The sequence below is a fragment of the Lissotriton vulgaris genome, chromosome 1_1 (assembly GCF_964263255.1).
Source record: "Lissotriton vulgaris chromosome 1_1, aLisVul1.2, whole genome shotgun sequence".
Classification (NCBI taxonomy): domain Eukaryota; kingdom Metazoa; phylum Chordata; class Amphibia; order Caudata; family Salamandridae; genus Lissotriton; species Lissotriton vulgaris.
Genome location: NC_141685.1, coordinates 1,703,576,836 through 1,703,591,849, shown reverse-complemented (window position 1 = coordinate 1,703,591,849; position 15,014 = coordinate 1,703,576,836). Strand labels below are relative to the sequence as shown.

At 41.4% G+C, this 15,014-nt stretch overlaps 1 protein-coding gene across 3 annotated transcripts in view; it reads left to right on the top strand.

The window, feature by feature from the left end:
* SFMBT2 (Scm like with four mbt domains 2) overlaps positions 1-15,014 on the top strand; it is a 916,952-nt gene that overhangs the window by 874,534 nt on the left and 27,404 nt on the right. For all 3 annotated transcript variants that reach the window (XM_086918957.1, XM_086918956.1, XM_086918958.1), the window contains one exon: positions 762-931. In XM_086918957.1, the coding sequence (XP_086775083.1) occupies positions 762-931 (170 nt within the window). The remainder of the gene's footprint in view (positions 1-761; positions 932-15,014) is intronic.

The window sequence follows — 15,014 nt, the reverse complement described above, 5'->3', positions numbered from 1 at the left end:
CTTTTAAATTGTAAGTAAAAATACATTTTCAAAATATATTTTTTTCTTTTGTGAGGGCTTGGAGCTCCTCACACGCAGCTACCAGGCCATTCATGGCACTTGCACGTGCACTGCTGGTATGAGCAGACATCTTAGATTGCTTTTTTTCATAGTACATTATTGGTTACAAAGTTGCCCAATGTTTTGAAAGTTCAGCTTCTGCACGTGCACAAGCTTGGCTGGCCATCTTTGTCCGATTGTAGCATATTTTAATATTGCTTTAGCATTCAAAGATGCACATTGCTTCTAAAAACATGGATCATTTTCTAATGGTAAAGGAATGATAAAAAATGGCAGAAACATTCAAAGATGGCAATCTGTGTGTGTGCAAACGAGGGTAGCCATCTTTGAATGTTTTTTCCCATACTTTGTCATTGGTTTACCGAACTTTGGAGAATGATCTACCACTTCCAACAATTAAGTCATCTTGAAATTGTAGACTAATAATAAAGTATAGGAAAAATCATTGCCTCCACGCCCACCAACCTGGGCAAAGCTAATAGCGCTGCATGGGCCCTTACAGGCTTTGCCAATGCTTGTTTTTTGTTAGATCTGTAAACATTTTTATACGAACTTCCGACCATTGCCCTGTAAAATGTGTAATTTACTTTCCAACTACTACATTGATTAATTAATTATCCCAATTGAAGAAAATTAGAAGGTACTATGTGAAATATCTCAATTAGAACATGTAACTTAATGCCATTTACTCTTTCATGTAGCTTATTATTATGGAAAAAGGAAAAAAATAAGCAAGCCACCGAACGGGGACGGGAATGGCGAAAGTGGTCTGATCAAACCAGGAAGACGACGGAAAAAGAGAAAATCCATATTTGTGCAGAAAAAGAGAAGATCGTCGACCATAGAGTTCGCTCCTATCGAGTCAGCAGAGGTATGTTCATTCTTGGGTGGCCATTAATAAACCATCAGCAGTTGTTCAGGAAGTTAAAGGGCGTGATTTGACGGCCTGGTTTGAAGAAGTACGTTCAAATAATTGAAACGTTGCGGAAATAAAACTTTGCTTGCGGAGGAAGTGACTGACATGGAGTTCTTTTAAGAACGTTTACAGGAATTGTTTGGATGTGGTTACTAGAATTAACAGCGCCGTTAAAACAAGATTGATATGGAAAAAAATCAATTGTAAAAATAAAGGCTTCTTTTGTTTGCCTTCCTTTGAGACCTAGGACATAGCAGCACAGTCTGCCTACTCACATTGTGATCTCTGGTCACTCCCACAGTAGGTGTAAGTTATGTACATTTTATAATATTACAAAAGATAAGAGCCTGCAGTCCTTGTGTCAAATCGTGTCTCTAATTTTGTTACTGTCTTATTGTCATTAGTCACCTGTATTACAAAAATTATGTAACTGCTGAACTGAGATAGATTATTACATGTGTAATGCCTTATACCAGAGCCACAGTGTGAAAGGCAGCATATTTATTTTTTGCACTTTTATAATTCATTACACTCATACTGATATCTTTCTGCGTGTTGTCATATATTATGAACTATAGCTGTTTTTAGAAGTTATAAACATAAAACTGCACATGCATTTTTTGCAACTAATTATTAATTACATTCATTCATTCGTTATTCAGCCGTATAAGGCCATAAAAGACAGAAACGGTACAGAGCAATTAAATAGTTATAAAACAAATCCGTCAACCTCCGTATAATTTATAAGATGAATGATCCAATAACTATAACACATAGCTAATGCTTAACAAAATGAAACTACAGCACATAAGTCCTTTAAAACAATTTGCATATCCGCATATATAGTGCATGGTGCATCTATAAAATATGAACTAATCAAGTACAGATAATACCTAATATCAGAATAAAACATTTTAAAACAGGCAGTACTTTTCGTCCATTTTTCATTGATAAAACAGTTGCTTTAAGGAATGCACACACCCTGACACAGATAATTGGAGTATCTAATGATTGCAATTTGTGCAAGCCCTGTTCACAGCTTGGGTACCCCAAGGATTTTAAAAGCGGTTTCAAAAAGAGTCTCTGGGCATAACTAAATTAATTACAGAAAAGGGTGTAATGCATTAGTGAATGTGAGGAAACCCCATCACGGGACAAGCCCTGGTGGGGCCTTCCAAGGCGTCATTTGACATTCTATAACTCAAAAACCGCCATACCGAGCCTGATCTAAAACAGAAGACAAGGGACCTTTCACATTGCCTTAGTTCAAGAGAAAGATAAAGAATGAGCAGGCAAGGATTACAATAGTCAGTCGAGACAGAGCTCTTGCGTTCTTACCTCAGCACTATGTTCCAAAACAAGACTTTTGCATCTTAGATTTGTCTGAACCTCATCGGAGACAAGAACAACGGGGACAACCCCAGCACTTGAAAGTTGTGTTGATGTATTTCAACCATGGTATAGAGCACCAATTATCCAGATATAGACAATCTGAAATTATCTCTCAACAGAATGTGGCTTGGGGATTTGTCCACGTACTTACCCAAAGAAGTGCAGGTGCCATTTGGACACTATCCTCGATAAAACCTTGCTTAATCTCTGCATGTAGGATGAAACTAGAGGCTGGCGGGGTGCTGTAAAAACATCCTACATATACGATTTTCCTCACACTGAATGGAAGAGCTTTTAAAAGAGCTACAAATCCCTGCCCCATGCTTAGCCGCATGGACACGCTGAGTGTTATAGATTTTTAATCGCGGTAGAATCACCCCCTTACCTTTTGTCCTGAAGAGATTAAAAATGACTACTGCGGACATACTAAGTTTAAGATTAGAACTGCCCAATTGTGGCTGCCAAGAGCTTGATGAGCTTAAAGTAACACCCAGGTAAGTAAACTCTTTCACACTAGATAGGAACTGCCCCTTTAAAGGTAACCTGTGGGGTTCGATTCCTCCCGTTTTCAGGCGATAATGTGGGATTTAACATAATTGGTAACTTTATCTAAACTGTCCATGAACTGGTCAAATTGGTTCACCAACACAAGTACTGCCTTTAGAACGCGAGCCAACAGGATTGCATCATCCACATATAAATGTGTGGGCACAGGAGTGTCTGCCACTTTCGGGGTATCTACCTGAACAGAAATCAGGTAAGGGCCAAGGTCATTAATGTACAGGATGAACAACATAAGAGCCAAAATGCAGCTCTGGCGCACCCCGCGCTTGAGGCTGACACCAAGGGCATTTCGCCATTTTGGCTACGGCGTACTTGGGCAACTAAGTTGAGTGCAGATTAAACAGAAAATTCACCAAAGACACTTCTACCCATATGTCCAGAAGTGTTAACCACAATTTAGTTCTATTGACAGATACAAATGCTGTTAAGAGGTCCATAAAGGCCAAATAAAGAGGACAGTGTTTGGTTAAGGGGTACTTATTGGTTATTAAACATAAGTTTAGGCACTGGTCAATCATTTATTCATAACAACAGAAGAGCAACGTTGAAGCACACCAACTAGGTTGGTGAGTGAGGGCTTTATGAAGTACCTAGTTGGTCTTTCCCTTTGTGCTCTACCTTTATTATAGAAGTAAAAGGCACACTCTTCTGTTGTTACGATTAGATTTACCTTGGGGGACTGAGAGTGCTCCTGAATATATTTTTCCCTCCCTCTCTTGTTGTTTCTCAACTGTTTGATCATTCCCACCCCTGGTCAAACCCAAATTGGAGTGCAGACAGATTGTGCTGATCCTGGATCCAATCAGTCAAGCGATTGTAAATGACTCTACCAATAGCTTTAACGGTACTGTCTAGTAAGGAGATGAGTCCTTAGCACTTTGGGGACATCCTGTTGCACTTTTAAAGATGGGTGTTATCGTGGCCAGTTTCCATGATTCAGGGATATGCATGTGTAGAGATGTGTTAGAGAGCTATTAAAAACATTAGTAATAAGGGGGCCCGGAGGTCAATATTGCTCTTTATTAAGTAAATAGGCGTCTCGTGCGGGCCTGGTGCCTTACCACCAATGCTCTCCTTAATCGCATATTCGACTTCCAGCAAAGATATAATGACTGGGGGGCATTGCTTAGTCTGCAACATAATAAGTCTGATGCCTTCTCTACTTCATCTAGGAGGTAAATAGCTGAGAAATGGTCCATCCACCCATTCAGAGCCCAATATGTTGCATTGCAGCAGGGAATTATATGGGGCTGATATTAATCTAATTCTTTTAACAGAATCACAAAGAGTTTACATCTGCCACCAACTGCTGCTTAATTCGAATATTTCCCAATCCATGTAATGCAGGGCCTCCTTCCTGTCTTTAAGGGCTCATTTATATATGCGGCAGGCAAGCTGTACTTCTTATGGTAATCTCTGGGGAGCAGATAAGGCAAACCTTAAGCGCCGGTTGGCTTCTGAGCAATGTTCATCCAACCGACGGGGATCCCCGTTATCTTTCCATACTGATTTTAAAAGATTAAGTTTGATAGTCTGGATTAATGTATAAAAATGGCGTAACATATCACTTCCACATGCTGCTGATAAACAGTTGAGAAGTAGATCCCCTGACTGACTTAAAATGGTATCCAGGGTAAGTACTGGATCTTTAAGGAGCCAGATTAATCTAAGTCCATCTCTGGGGTGCTGAGTTAGTAAAGTAGCACTGGTCGGTTTAACCCTACTTACAGGAAGAACCACAGAGATGTAAATGGCATAATGATCCCCCTATTCTGTCTGCACAACCCCCCCTTTAAAAAAAGCACTTCACAAAATCCCTAGTTATAAGGATATAGTCAATGGAATGAGAACCATGCCCTCTAAAAGTAGGTAGTGAACAATTATCTGTGTTTAGATATTCAACTATGTCAACAGGGTCATGGGTGGCTAGGTATTTTGCAACTCAAGTCCCCTTGTGTCACTAAAATCCCCTAGGGGTCTACCCTAAGAGAGCCCTCCCCCACCTATTTTAGCATTGAGCCCACTCACAAAATGTATATATAAACAAAATAAAATCAATCGGTTTGCAAATAATCGATAAACACATTTGGTGGAAAATAACAATACCATTGAATATCATGTTAGGATTTTTCCTTTTTAAATACATGTATTTACATGTTACATTTGAATTCTATGGTGTAAAAAGTAAAAAATGGAAAAGAAGCATTTTAGCCCTTACAGAGTATGTTTTCCATGTCTATGTATGCACTTGCACTTAAATATGGAGGTGGTACACATCAATGTTGTCATGTGATCAAGGCAGGGATCTGCTGAAACGCGTCGTGATGGCTGGTGGTGTTTTGGAATAAAGTAAAATAGCACCAAACCTGGGTCTACACTCGTCTTTTTGCAGTTTGGAAGTAGCTGTGAGAGGTGCGAGGCTTGTGGTGTATATATATATATACAGTGCAGTCTTTAACCATGAACTGGGAGGAGCGCTCAGGTTCGAGATGCGGTGCAGGTGAGCCCCTCACTACTTCAGAGGAGGGGTATAACGAATAAAACAAGAGAAGACATTCTTGGGAGTACAACAACGGAGGCATCTGATGAGGCTACCGCCGAAACGCGTCATGCCGTAAACCAATAGAAGAATCCCGTGAAGCCCTGCCGCGTCCCCTCATCTTTTTCTAACTGGGAAAGGAAGCCTTGGACATATATATATATATATATATATATATATATATATATATATATATATATATATATATATATATATATATATATATATATATTTTTTTTTTTTTTTTTTTTTTACCGCAACAGGTTCTGTGACAGGGAAATTGGTCTTTATTTACGAATGGTGTAGATATTGTCCAGGTTTTTCTCTGTCCCAGTAGTGGTCAAGAATTATAACAGGCAGCTTATATTGCAAGTAATGATTTTTTTGCACACAAAAACATGCCTGTTAATGAAATTGTTTTTAACTCCTTAATTTTGGTTCATATTTATGTTTTGGTTTTGCACTTGCACTTTAAAAACAAACTTATTATATTGTTTGTACTATATTAACCCACTGTAAGATGGCCACCTTACAATTTTCATCATTGGGGTTGGTGAAATGTCCATCGTTTGTTTTCATGGTTATGACAACGCATGGAGGATTAAAAATGGTTGTGTTACACAATGGTAGTCGACATTGAAATAACCCCGAGGCGAAACGCGTCTGTCGATAGGGGGGAGAAGACTAATGCACTGAATAAAGCATTCCTAAGCTTTAAATCTGCTCCGTGTGTGCCTTTCATTTTTGCAATTCAGAAAAGGGGGTGGTGATGAACAGAGTGTCTGAATTAAGCAGACCACTCTTACCCAGTCCAAAGATCAGGGCTTGATCCATCACCGTTTTTTAGCTCACTGCACCATCCCAGCTCAGAACCTGGCTACATGCAAATTAGTCTGACCCTGAAGACTGCTGTAATGCCAGAAACCGGTCCCCGGAAGCTTGTTTCCTTTCCAGTATAAGAATTGGCTTGGTAGTTTGGTCTGAGCTGTTCCCATGATGCACTGGGCCAGGGACAGACTAATTTGCATGTAGCCAGGTTCTGAGCTGGGATGGTGCAGTGAGCTAAAAAACGGTGATGGATCAAGCCCTGATCTTTGGACTGGGTAGGAGTGGTCTGCTTAATTCAGACACTCTGTCCATCACCACCCCCTTTTCTGAATCATTTTGTCCACCATAAGCGTGGAAGGGTATGCTCAGACATGAGTCCCTTGCTCACTTCACCATCAGGATTCAAGCAAGCCGGGCCGAAGACGGCTGTAATGCCAGAAACCGGTCCCCGGAAGCTTGTTTCCTTTCCAGTATAAGAATTGGCTTGGTAGTTTGGTCTGCCCTGTTCCCATGATGCACTGGGCCAGGGACAGACTAATTTGCATGTATCCAGGTTCTGAGCTGGGGTGGTGCAGTGAGCTAAAAAACGGTGATGGATCAAGCCCTGATCTTTGGACTGGGTAGGAGTGGTCTGCTTAATTCAGACACTCTGTCCATCACCACCCCCTTTTCAGTTTCATTTTTGCAAGCCAAGAAGTGCCTGCTGCGTGAAGCAATACTTAGCGAGTCACCATCGCTGAAGTGTGCACCCGGGAATACGGAGCGGCGGTGGTGAAGTCCTGTTTCGAAAATCAATATGGCCGCCAGCCCAGAGGCTTCGAAATCAACAGTAACTCCGAGGGAAATGCGGGCGTGAAGAGAGAGCGATTTCCGTGGAGAAGAACTTGCGAGTTAGCGAACCAACAAGCCGCGATGCTGGATTGACGAACCAGCTGGAAAGTGACACGACTTCCGTGAGGGAGCTGCGGCGCCGACCTTTGGTGAGTCTTTGCTTCCAACGCGTGTTAGTATGACTACTAATAATTAAGCTCTAAGCCTCTATTCCGAGGAGCAAAAAACGGTGCATGATAGCCTTCTCCCTCCCTTGTTTCCAACAACCAGTGCAAGTGCAACTGAGGGCGCAATCAAAATCAAACCGAACGACGCCGAGATAGAAGGCGATATGTCTAGCGTAAAGGAGCGGGAGGAAATTGCCACGGGGATGTTTAAACCAAACTCCGGAGGGCGGCCCAAACAAACTACAAGTAATCAAACTACAGCGACCCTGGCCAGTAACCTGACAATACTCTTTCAAGCACTAGAAAAAGCCCACGAGAGGGAATTAAGAAAATGGTGGGAGGCCACCTCCCTACAAGGTTATGTAGACTGTGACCGAATACCGAGGGGTCTTGGAATCTACACAGTACCGGCTTATGAGAACCCGGACCCTCAATTACTCAAAGACTGGGCTGTATACACTGCTGAATCAGGGAAGGGCATGGTGAAAATGTTAATTCACTATGCCTGGAGTGACAGGAATAAAGCCCTCGCTGAAATTGAAGGACTAGATGATTTAATCGGGAAAGAGCAGGATACTGAAAGCGCAGCTGACTTAAAAAACGCAATGCTCAAAAGATTGAAGGACTATGAACAAACGATCAGACGAAGAAAACAAAGTAAATTTGATCGAGATGAACAGGATTATGCGACAGGGCGCAAACTGACTTTCGCACGAAAATATGACAGCGCCCGGAAAAAAAAAAATAAAACTGGCGCCACTGTTATCGAGGGTCAGAGTTATCTGAAGATGAACGACCAACTGGAGAAGCTGGCTCTAGCGGACAGAATGTGGAGACTGAGACAGACCCCCCGTTTTTTCGGGAATACAAACTTATCAGGGAAAGTCGTCAAAGAACAACACAACAGACGCACACCCCGGTACAGCAAAAATCAAAAAACCAAAAAGGAGGAAAACAAGGCGGGGCAAGAAAGGCGGCAACCTGGAAACCTGGCGTCATATATACAGAACACACAGGACTTTCTCAGACACATAGAAGGGGTTAGATGGGAAGAAGATTTATTGCTTATAACCCTGGACATCACAAGTTTATACACCTGTATTAGTCATTCAGATGGTTTAACAGCAATAAGATCGTTTTTGGGTCAAAAACATCCAAAATTTACACAACACAATGAAATGCTGTTACATATGGTCTCATATTGTCTCCATAACAACATCTTCATATTTGGTGGGCAACTGTACCTACAAAACCGAGGTACACCGATGGGTACGTGCTTCGCCCCCAGCTACGCAAACCTTTTCGTCGGCTGGTGGGAGAAGCACGTAGCCTGGGGGGAGGCGAATGATCAATGGTTGGACAGGATCGTGCTTTGGTCGCGATATATTGACGGTCTGTTTATTATATGGAGAGGCGATCGACCCTCGGCGGAGGAGTATATTGCATCTCTAAATAATAACGACTTAAACCTGATTTTTACAGGGAATATCAGCAATAGTACGGTCAATTATCTGGACCTTCAAGTCTATATTGAAAATAATGCCTTACTAACCCGTCTTTTCAGAAAACCGACTGCGGGCAATGCAGTTTTGCACGCAGGCAGTCATCATCCAACCAGCCTGATCAAAAGCATACCCTACGGGGATCTTTTGCGCTTAAAGCGCAACTGTACCACCGAGGAAAGCTATACAAGTGTTAAAAATGATGCATTGACACGCTTTAAAGATAGAGGGTATAGGGAAGAATATTTTAAAACTGCTGAATTAAAGGTGCAGAATGTTTAGAGGAAAACATTACTGTCCTCCAAAAATAAAACAACTAAAACCGATGAAAGCATTGTACGAATGATCACTATGTACAATGACAAATCTGCTCAAATAATTCAAATTTTCAAAAAGAACTGGCATATCCTCCAAACCGATAATATATTGAAAGATCATATTCCACAACGCCCTCCCACCACATATAAAAGATGTCCTTCAATCGGAGACCATCTAATACATAGCCACTTTACTAAACCCAACACAATACAGAACAAACTGGGGATAAATGGCTTCTTTCCATGTCGGAAATGCAAAGCCTGTAAATTTAGTAAAAAAGTTACCACTTTTGAAGGTAGGCCAGGGGACCCTAGGCCGATAAGAACAATCAAAACATTTTATAATTGTAACTCTGAATACACCATATACTGTCTCATCTGTCCATGTAAAAAATAGATATATTGGCAGCACAAAGAACCCCACTATAAAACGAATATTAGAACACATGCACGCCCTCCGATGGGCTGCTTCATTAAGCAACATGGCCTTATGGGTCATGTAGTCCATAAATAAACTCCTGAATGGGTACCTAGATTACTGGATATATATATATATATATATATATATATATATATATATATATATATATATATATATATATATATATATATATATATATATCCAAACTTCCAAGGATCCTCAATCCATAAAGAACGTAGCACACGCAGGGGGTAGTTCCACAAAAGATTTATTACGGTAACTTTTTACAGCAACGACGCGTTTCGCCTTGGGGCTTTGTCAAATTGTGCAGAGAGCCGAGGGCGGGTGACCGTCTTTTAAAACTTAGACGTCTGGAATCCAGGTATAATTATTTCTGATGATATTATGATGGATTTGTAAAAATATTATGTATAGCAATTATTTTATATGAATTGGTGTCATTCGGATGGATATATGAACTATATATTTAAAGCTGTCATTTCAGATGTGCCCATTCAGGGCGAGATACATCCTTGAGTGCAGGTATCGGGTAACAGTAGCAGCAGAATTAGAGCTTTCATTACTCATCCAGAGTGCTCTTGTTTTGTTTAAACGTGTGGTTCTAAGCTGGGACTGTGTTTGGAGCCTCGCTTCATATTAAATAGGAGAAAGAAAAAAAAAAAAGGCGCCTCGGCTCTCTGCACAATTTGACAAAGCCCCAAGGCGAAACGCGTCGTTGCTGTAAAAAGTTCCCTTTTAAAAAGTTCCTCTTTTGTGGAACTACCCCCTGCGTGTGCTACGTTCTTTATGGATTGAGGATCCTTGGAAGTTGGAAGCTTGGATTAATCAAACGGGCACACCCCCGTTTGTGTGCACCCGCTCACGTGTGCATCTGGCTGGTGTTTGGAAGCTGATATATATATATATATATATATATATATATATATATATATATATATATATATATATATATATATATATATATATATATATATATATATATGAATATAATTATTATTTACATAATGGTAAATTGTATTTCTCACTACGGTAATATTCTACATCATTGCAACGCTAAGCATTCACATGAAGAAGCAGGAAGGCAAGGATTTAGACTTTTTTGCAAAGGTTAATGGTGTGACCATGTCTGATAACTAATAAAATACCCTTAGTCATAAGGTAAAAGTGCTTTGCAAGTCACTCAGCACTGTACCTCTTTATGTCACAGTACACTGGGGTGGCTTACTATATTGTTATGATGTAAAGCAGAGGGTGCTTTATCCCGTACGTTACGCATGTAATGCTATAATTATGTACTGAATTCTTGAAATTCTGACTCTGTCATGGTATAAATTCCATTGATGTTATTTTTTTTCTTCAACAATGTTGGACCTGGCAGTAACTCCCTTACCCTGACTAGAGTGGTGGGTTCTGCTTGGCTTAGGTGCTTACCATAACCAACCTGAAACCCCATTTCTAACAAAATATTTATTTATTTAGTGTTCTGATGTAGCATACTAGCCACACTTTGGGTACTTAAGAAGTAACCAAAAAATTAAGAAATTAGAGGAAATAGCGCAACTCAACAGTATTTGTAATGGGAGCGTTAGCAACTCAATTGAATATTAACAGTCAATAGTAAGTCCTAGTATAACATAGCACAACTGTAGTTTTCTTGGAGGAGCCTAGCCCATTTTTGTTTAGAGGCTGATCAGTAGAAGGAAGGAAGATAATTATCCGGGAGGATGGAAGTAAATCACATAGTCAATGAAAATGTGGAATAAGCTTTTGTTCACGCATTTCATGACTGAGAGTAAGGTGGGTTGAGTTGATATTTGTTGGTAGTAAGTTCTAAGCTGAAATCGCTACCCTTTAGAAGCATCTGTTCTATTGAAAGGAGGAGTTGAACTTGGGATATTCAGTCTTCAAGTTTCTCCCCCTCTGTAGATTCCTTTGTCATCCAGGTATGGGTAAAAGTAAGGATGAATAGTAGGGGCAGTTGTTATGCGTTGTACCGTAGGCAAGACAGTAGAGTTTGACAATTATTCTTTCATTCAACAGTAGTTAGTACGGATCGCGTTAGAATGGTCATATTTGGTCTGATTTTTTGGAGGATGCTACTAATCTAGCAGCTGAATGAAGTACTGCTTAGGCCAGACAAGGTGAGGTTGAGGGCTGGAATTGTGTTGCTAATGTCTAGAAATCCCTAGCACATGAACCACAATTTTCAATTTAACTTGTACAAGTTTATCTGACTAAAAAAAAGTTGGGGGATGCCAATGCCATGATGAGGGCTGGAAACATGATCAGTTATATTCAAGTCAAGACTAAGTACCCCGGCCCCGGTCTCTTTCAGCACAGAGGGTGCCAGAGAGCCACTACAATTAAGAACAGAGGGCAACAAAATGTCATTAACATAGAATGAAAACTATCATTTCTCCATCCCTGACCTGAAGACACTTCTGTTCACTCGAAAAAGCAAGAATGTATTCAGCTATTCCAGTCTTTGTCATCCATGTACCCCACATTACACCATGCCTGCTATCAAAGCCTTAAAAAACATCTGAGGCATCAGTCGAATTGAACATAAATCAACACAAGGGAATTAGCCAAACAAAATCTTAAAACAGAAATACTTTTATTTTAACAAACTTCAACAAATCTTGCCCAAATTGCCCTTCTACATTATACAATACAAAAGTGTTAAAAAGTTGAAAAACAGTCCCAGAAACGTAGCGAAAAACCTCTATGTGTGTCGCACTTCTATTGTGGTTTGCCCAGGAAGTCATCTAATTTTGAAACTGTCTGACGGTTTTTCCGCTAAGGTGATGTTTCCGAACATGACAGTGTTGCTTATTATTTTCTTTCTCACTGTGCAAGTAAGGAACATTTTGAGACTCTAGACCTTACTAAGGATTGGGGGAGCAGGAGGAATTCTGCAAACTGGTGGTCCTCTCTCCCCATTAAACGAAGCGTTCCCTGTTCAGTTTGAAATCAAAAGAACCACTGGGTTACTGTCATTGAAGCTTTGTTTCCTACTCCGATGGTAACTCTGAAACAGCAGCCAATCTTTTATCACTCATATTCCCTGCTCATTCCCACTATGCGAGGCATGACGGGAAAGGGCCAGGAAAATGTTAGATTGTTCTCGCATGCAGGTAAAAGTCTCCCTACATTAAGGTCATTTACTTTTTGTTCAGAAAAAACAATCTGCTGCTTTGTGAGTTTTTTTTCTCTCAGCAAATAGCTTTACTGAGCAGGTGCTTCACAAATGGTGCATGTTCGGCAAACCTTGAATACTATGAAGGAAGTCTTCATTGTCCCTTCCCAGCATAGAATCTCTGCATAGGCCATAATCTCTACTCCCATGCAGATCAGAGGACTGCGTGCCATGGTCTAAATAGTGGCCTTTCCTAAAAAGCCATGTTCTTGTGAGCATACTATGTCTAGGCTTATTTTTATATCATTAACGGGACAAGACAGCAGGCTTTGGTTGAAAAGGTATCCGTGAGGTCGGATAGCCATGGGACGTGGTCCCAGTAGAAATGATGACTTTTGGCTGGAAATATCTGAGTGAGAGAAAGTCAAAATTTGCGCCCAAGAAAAGTCATTTACAGGCCAGATACTTCTGGCTCCTTCACCCAATGGAGATTTCTGCATTCAGAATGATTCACTTTTTTGGAGCTCAGATTCCTACAGTGGAGAATGGATGCAAGCCTTAGAGAAAAACAGCTCAATAATGCCAGATTCCTCCTCTGAGACATCCTGCTGAAACAGATTTGCTTCTGCGCAAAATCTTTGAGTGGAAGCAACCTGACTCTTTGGGCCAACAGCGACATATACTTTTGTTGGATTGACTTGGCAGGATTGTCCCGGTCCTCTTGAGGTCTGAAGAGTCAAAAAGTTTCCAACTACTAAGTTTTTCAGGATTTTAGAATACACATTGGCACAGTCATGGGTCGTAGAACCTCAGGAACATTACTTCGGGGTCGAGGCTCACTTCAGCAGAAGCCACTAGCCTGGTCCAGGACCAGTCCGGCTTTGACTGGGCAGCTGGTCCCTTCAAGAAAATGGCTTCTAGCAACCACTTTTGTCCATGTAGATTAATAGGATGGCAGCCACCTGACCCTTGGAGTCTACTTTTTTCTGGCTCCACTAGTGTTCTGAAGAGGGTGTCGTGGGATACCACATTAATTACTGGCACTTGCCTCTGGGTGGGGTTGGATCCTGGTCCTTCCCTAAACAATAGAAAAAAAGTTCACCTGGGTTACCCTACTCACTTTTGTAGCAGCTCCTGGGTTCCCCACTACAAACAGTCCCACAGTCCCCCTCTCTACCTAAAACAAAGAAGCCAGAACATTTCTTCTCATGTACAGTACTCCTGTTCCCACCCCAGAGATGTGTCCAGGGAAATGAGCAATGCCTTCTCTGTGGCCACTCCAAACCAGTTTTAGGTGCAGCTATTCTCCCACAGTGATTGGTGTCCAATTGACTAGAGGGACAAAGGAGGTGGCAGGCCCAGGTGTTAAAAATCAAATTTCTGTGAAGGAATACGTTTCTTGAATTTAATTACATTTCCAAGCACAACCCAATTGTTCATCCTCGCAAAGTAACAAAACACCTCCTGTTAGAACTGGGGGTCTCTAGTTGGCAGAGGTAGGTACCACTGTCCAAATAGGGACAAGGTAAGGAGGAAACACTCTTAGATAACCCCCGCTCACCCCCTTGGTAGCTTGGCACGAGCAGTCAAGGCTTATCAAAGGCGATGTGTAAAGTATTTGTACCACCACTCACAGTAACACAGTGAAAACACCACAAACTGACTCCACAACAGTTTAGAAAAATAAAGGTATTTTAATCTAAACTACACAAGACCAAAATGACAAAATTTCAACATAGTTCAAGATTATGGTTGCAAAAGAGTTCTTAAGGTTGTGTTAAAATAATCCACAGTTGCGTGAAAAGTTCACAGTTGCGTCACGTTTAGCCAACAGTACCTTTAAATGTGACAAAGTTCTAAAACAGAAGCTGTTGCGGTGGAAAAGAAGCAATGCGTCACTCCTGAGACCTTGGGGAGGTGATGCGACAACCCAGCGGGCATGTTGCGACGAATCCAGTCTGTATGTGGAGGGAGGAGAATCCTTGTATGGATTCCGGTGCGGAGGTTCCGTAGTGAAAAAGCTCACAAAGGCACGATGCAATGATCTTTGGGGCTGCGTCGATCTCCGGGTTGACGATGCGCGGTCCAGTGGTGATCCTCCTCTCGCAGCTCCCCGATGTGATGGCTCTGTGAGGATGTTCGCAGCAATGTGATGCGGTCCGCCAGCAAGTGGTGCGACGATCTCACCTAGTGACGACAGGCTCTGCGATGATACCCACAGCAATGGTAATCTTCCCACAACAGACTGGTGCGTCCGGCAAACGAGGGATGCGACGACTGGCAGCGGCAACAGGCGCTGCGATGATCTCGGGCTTCG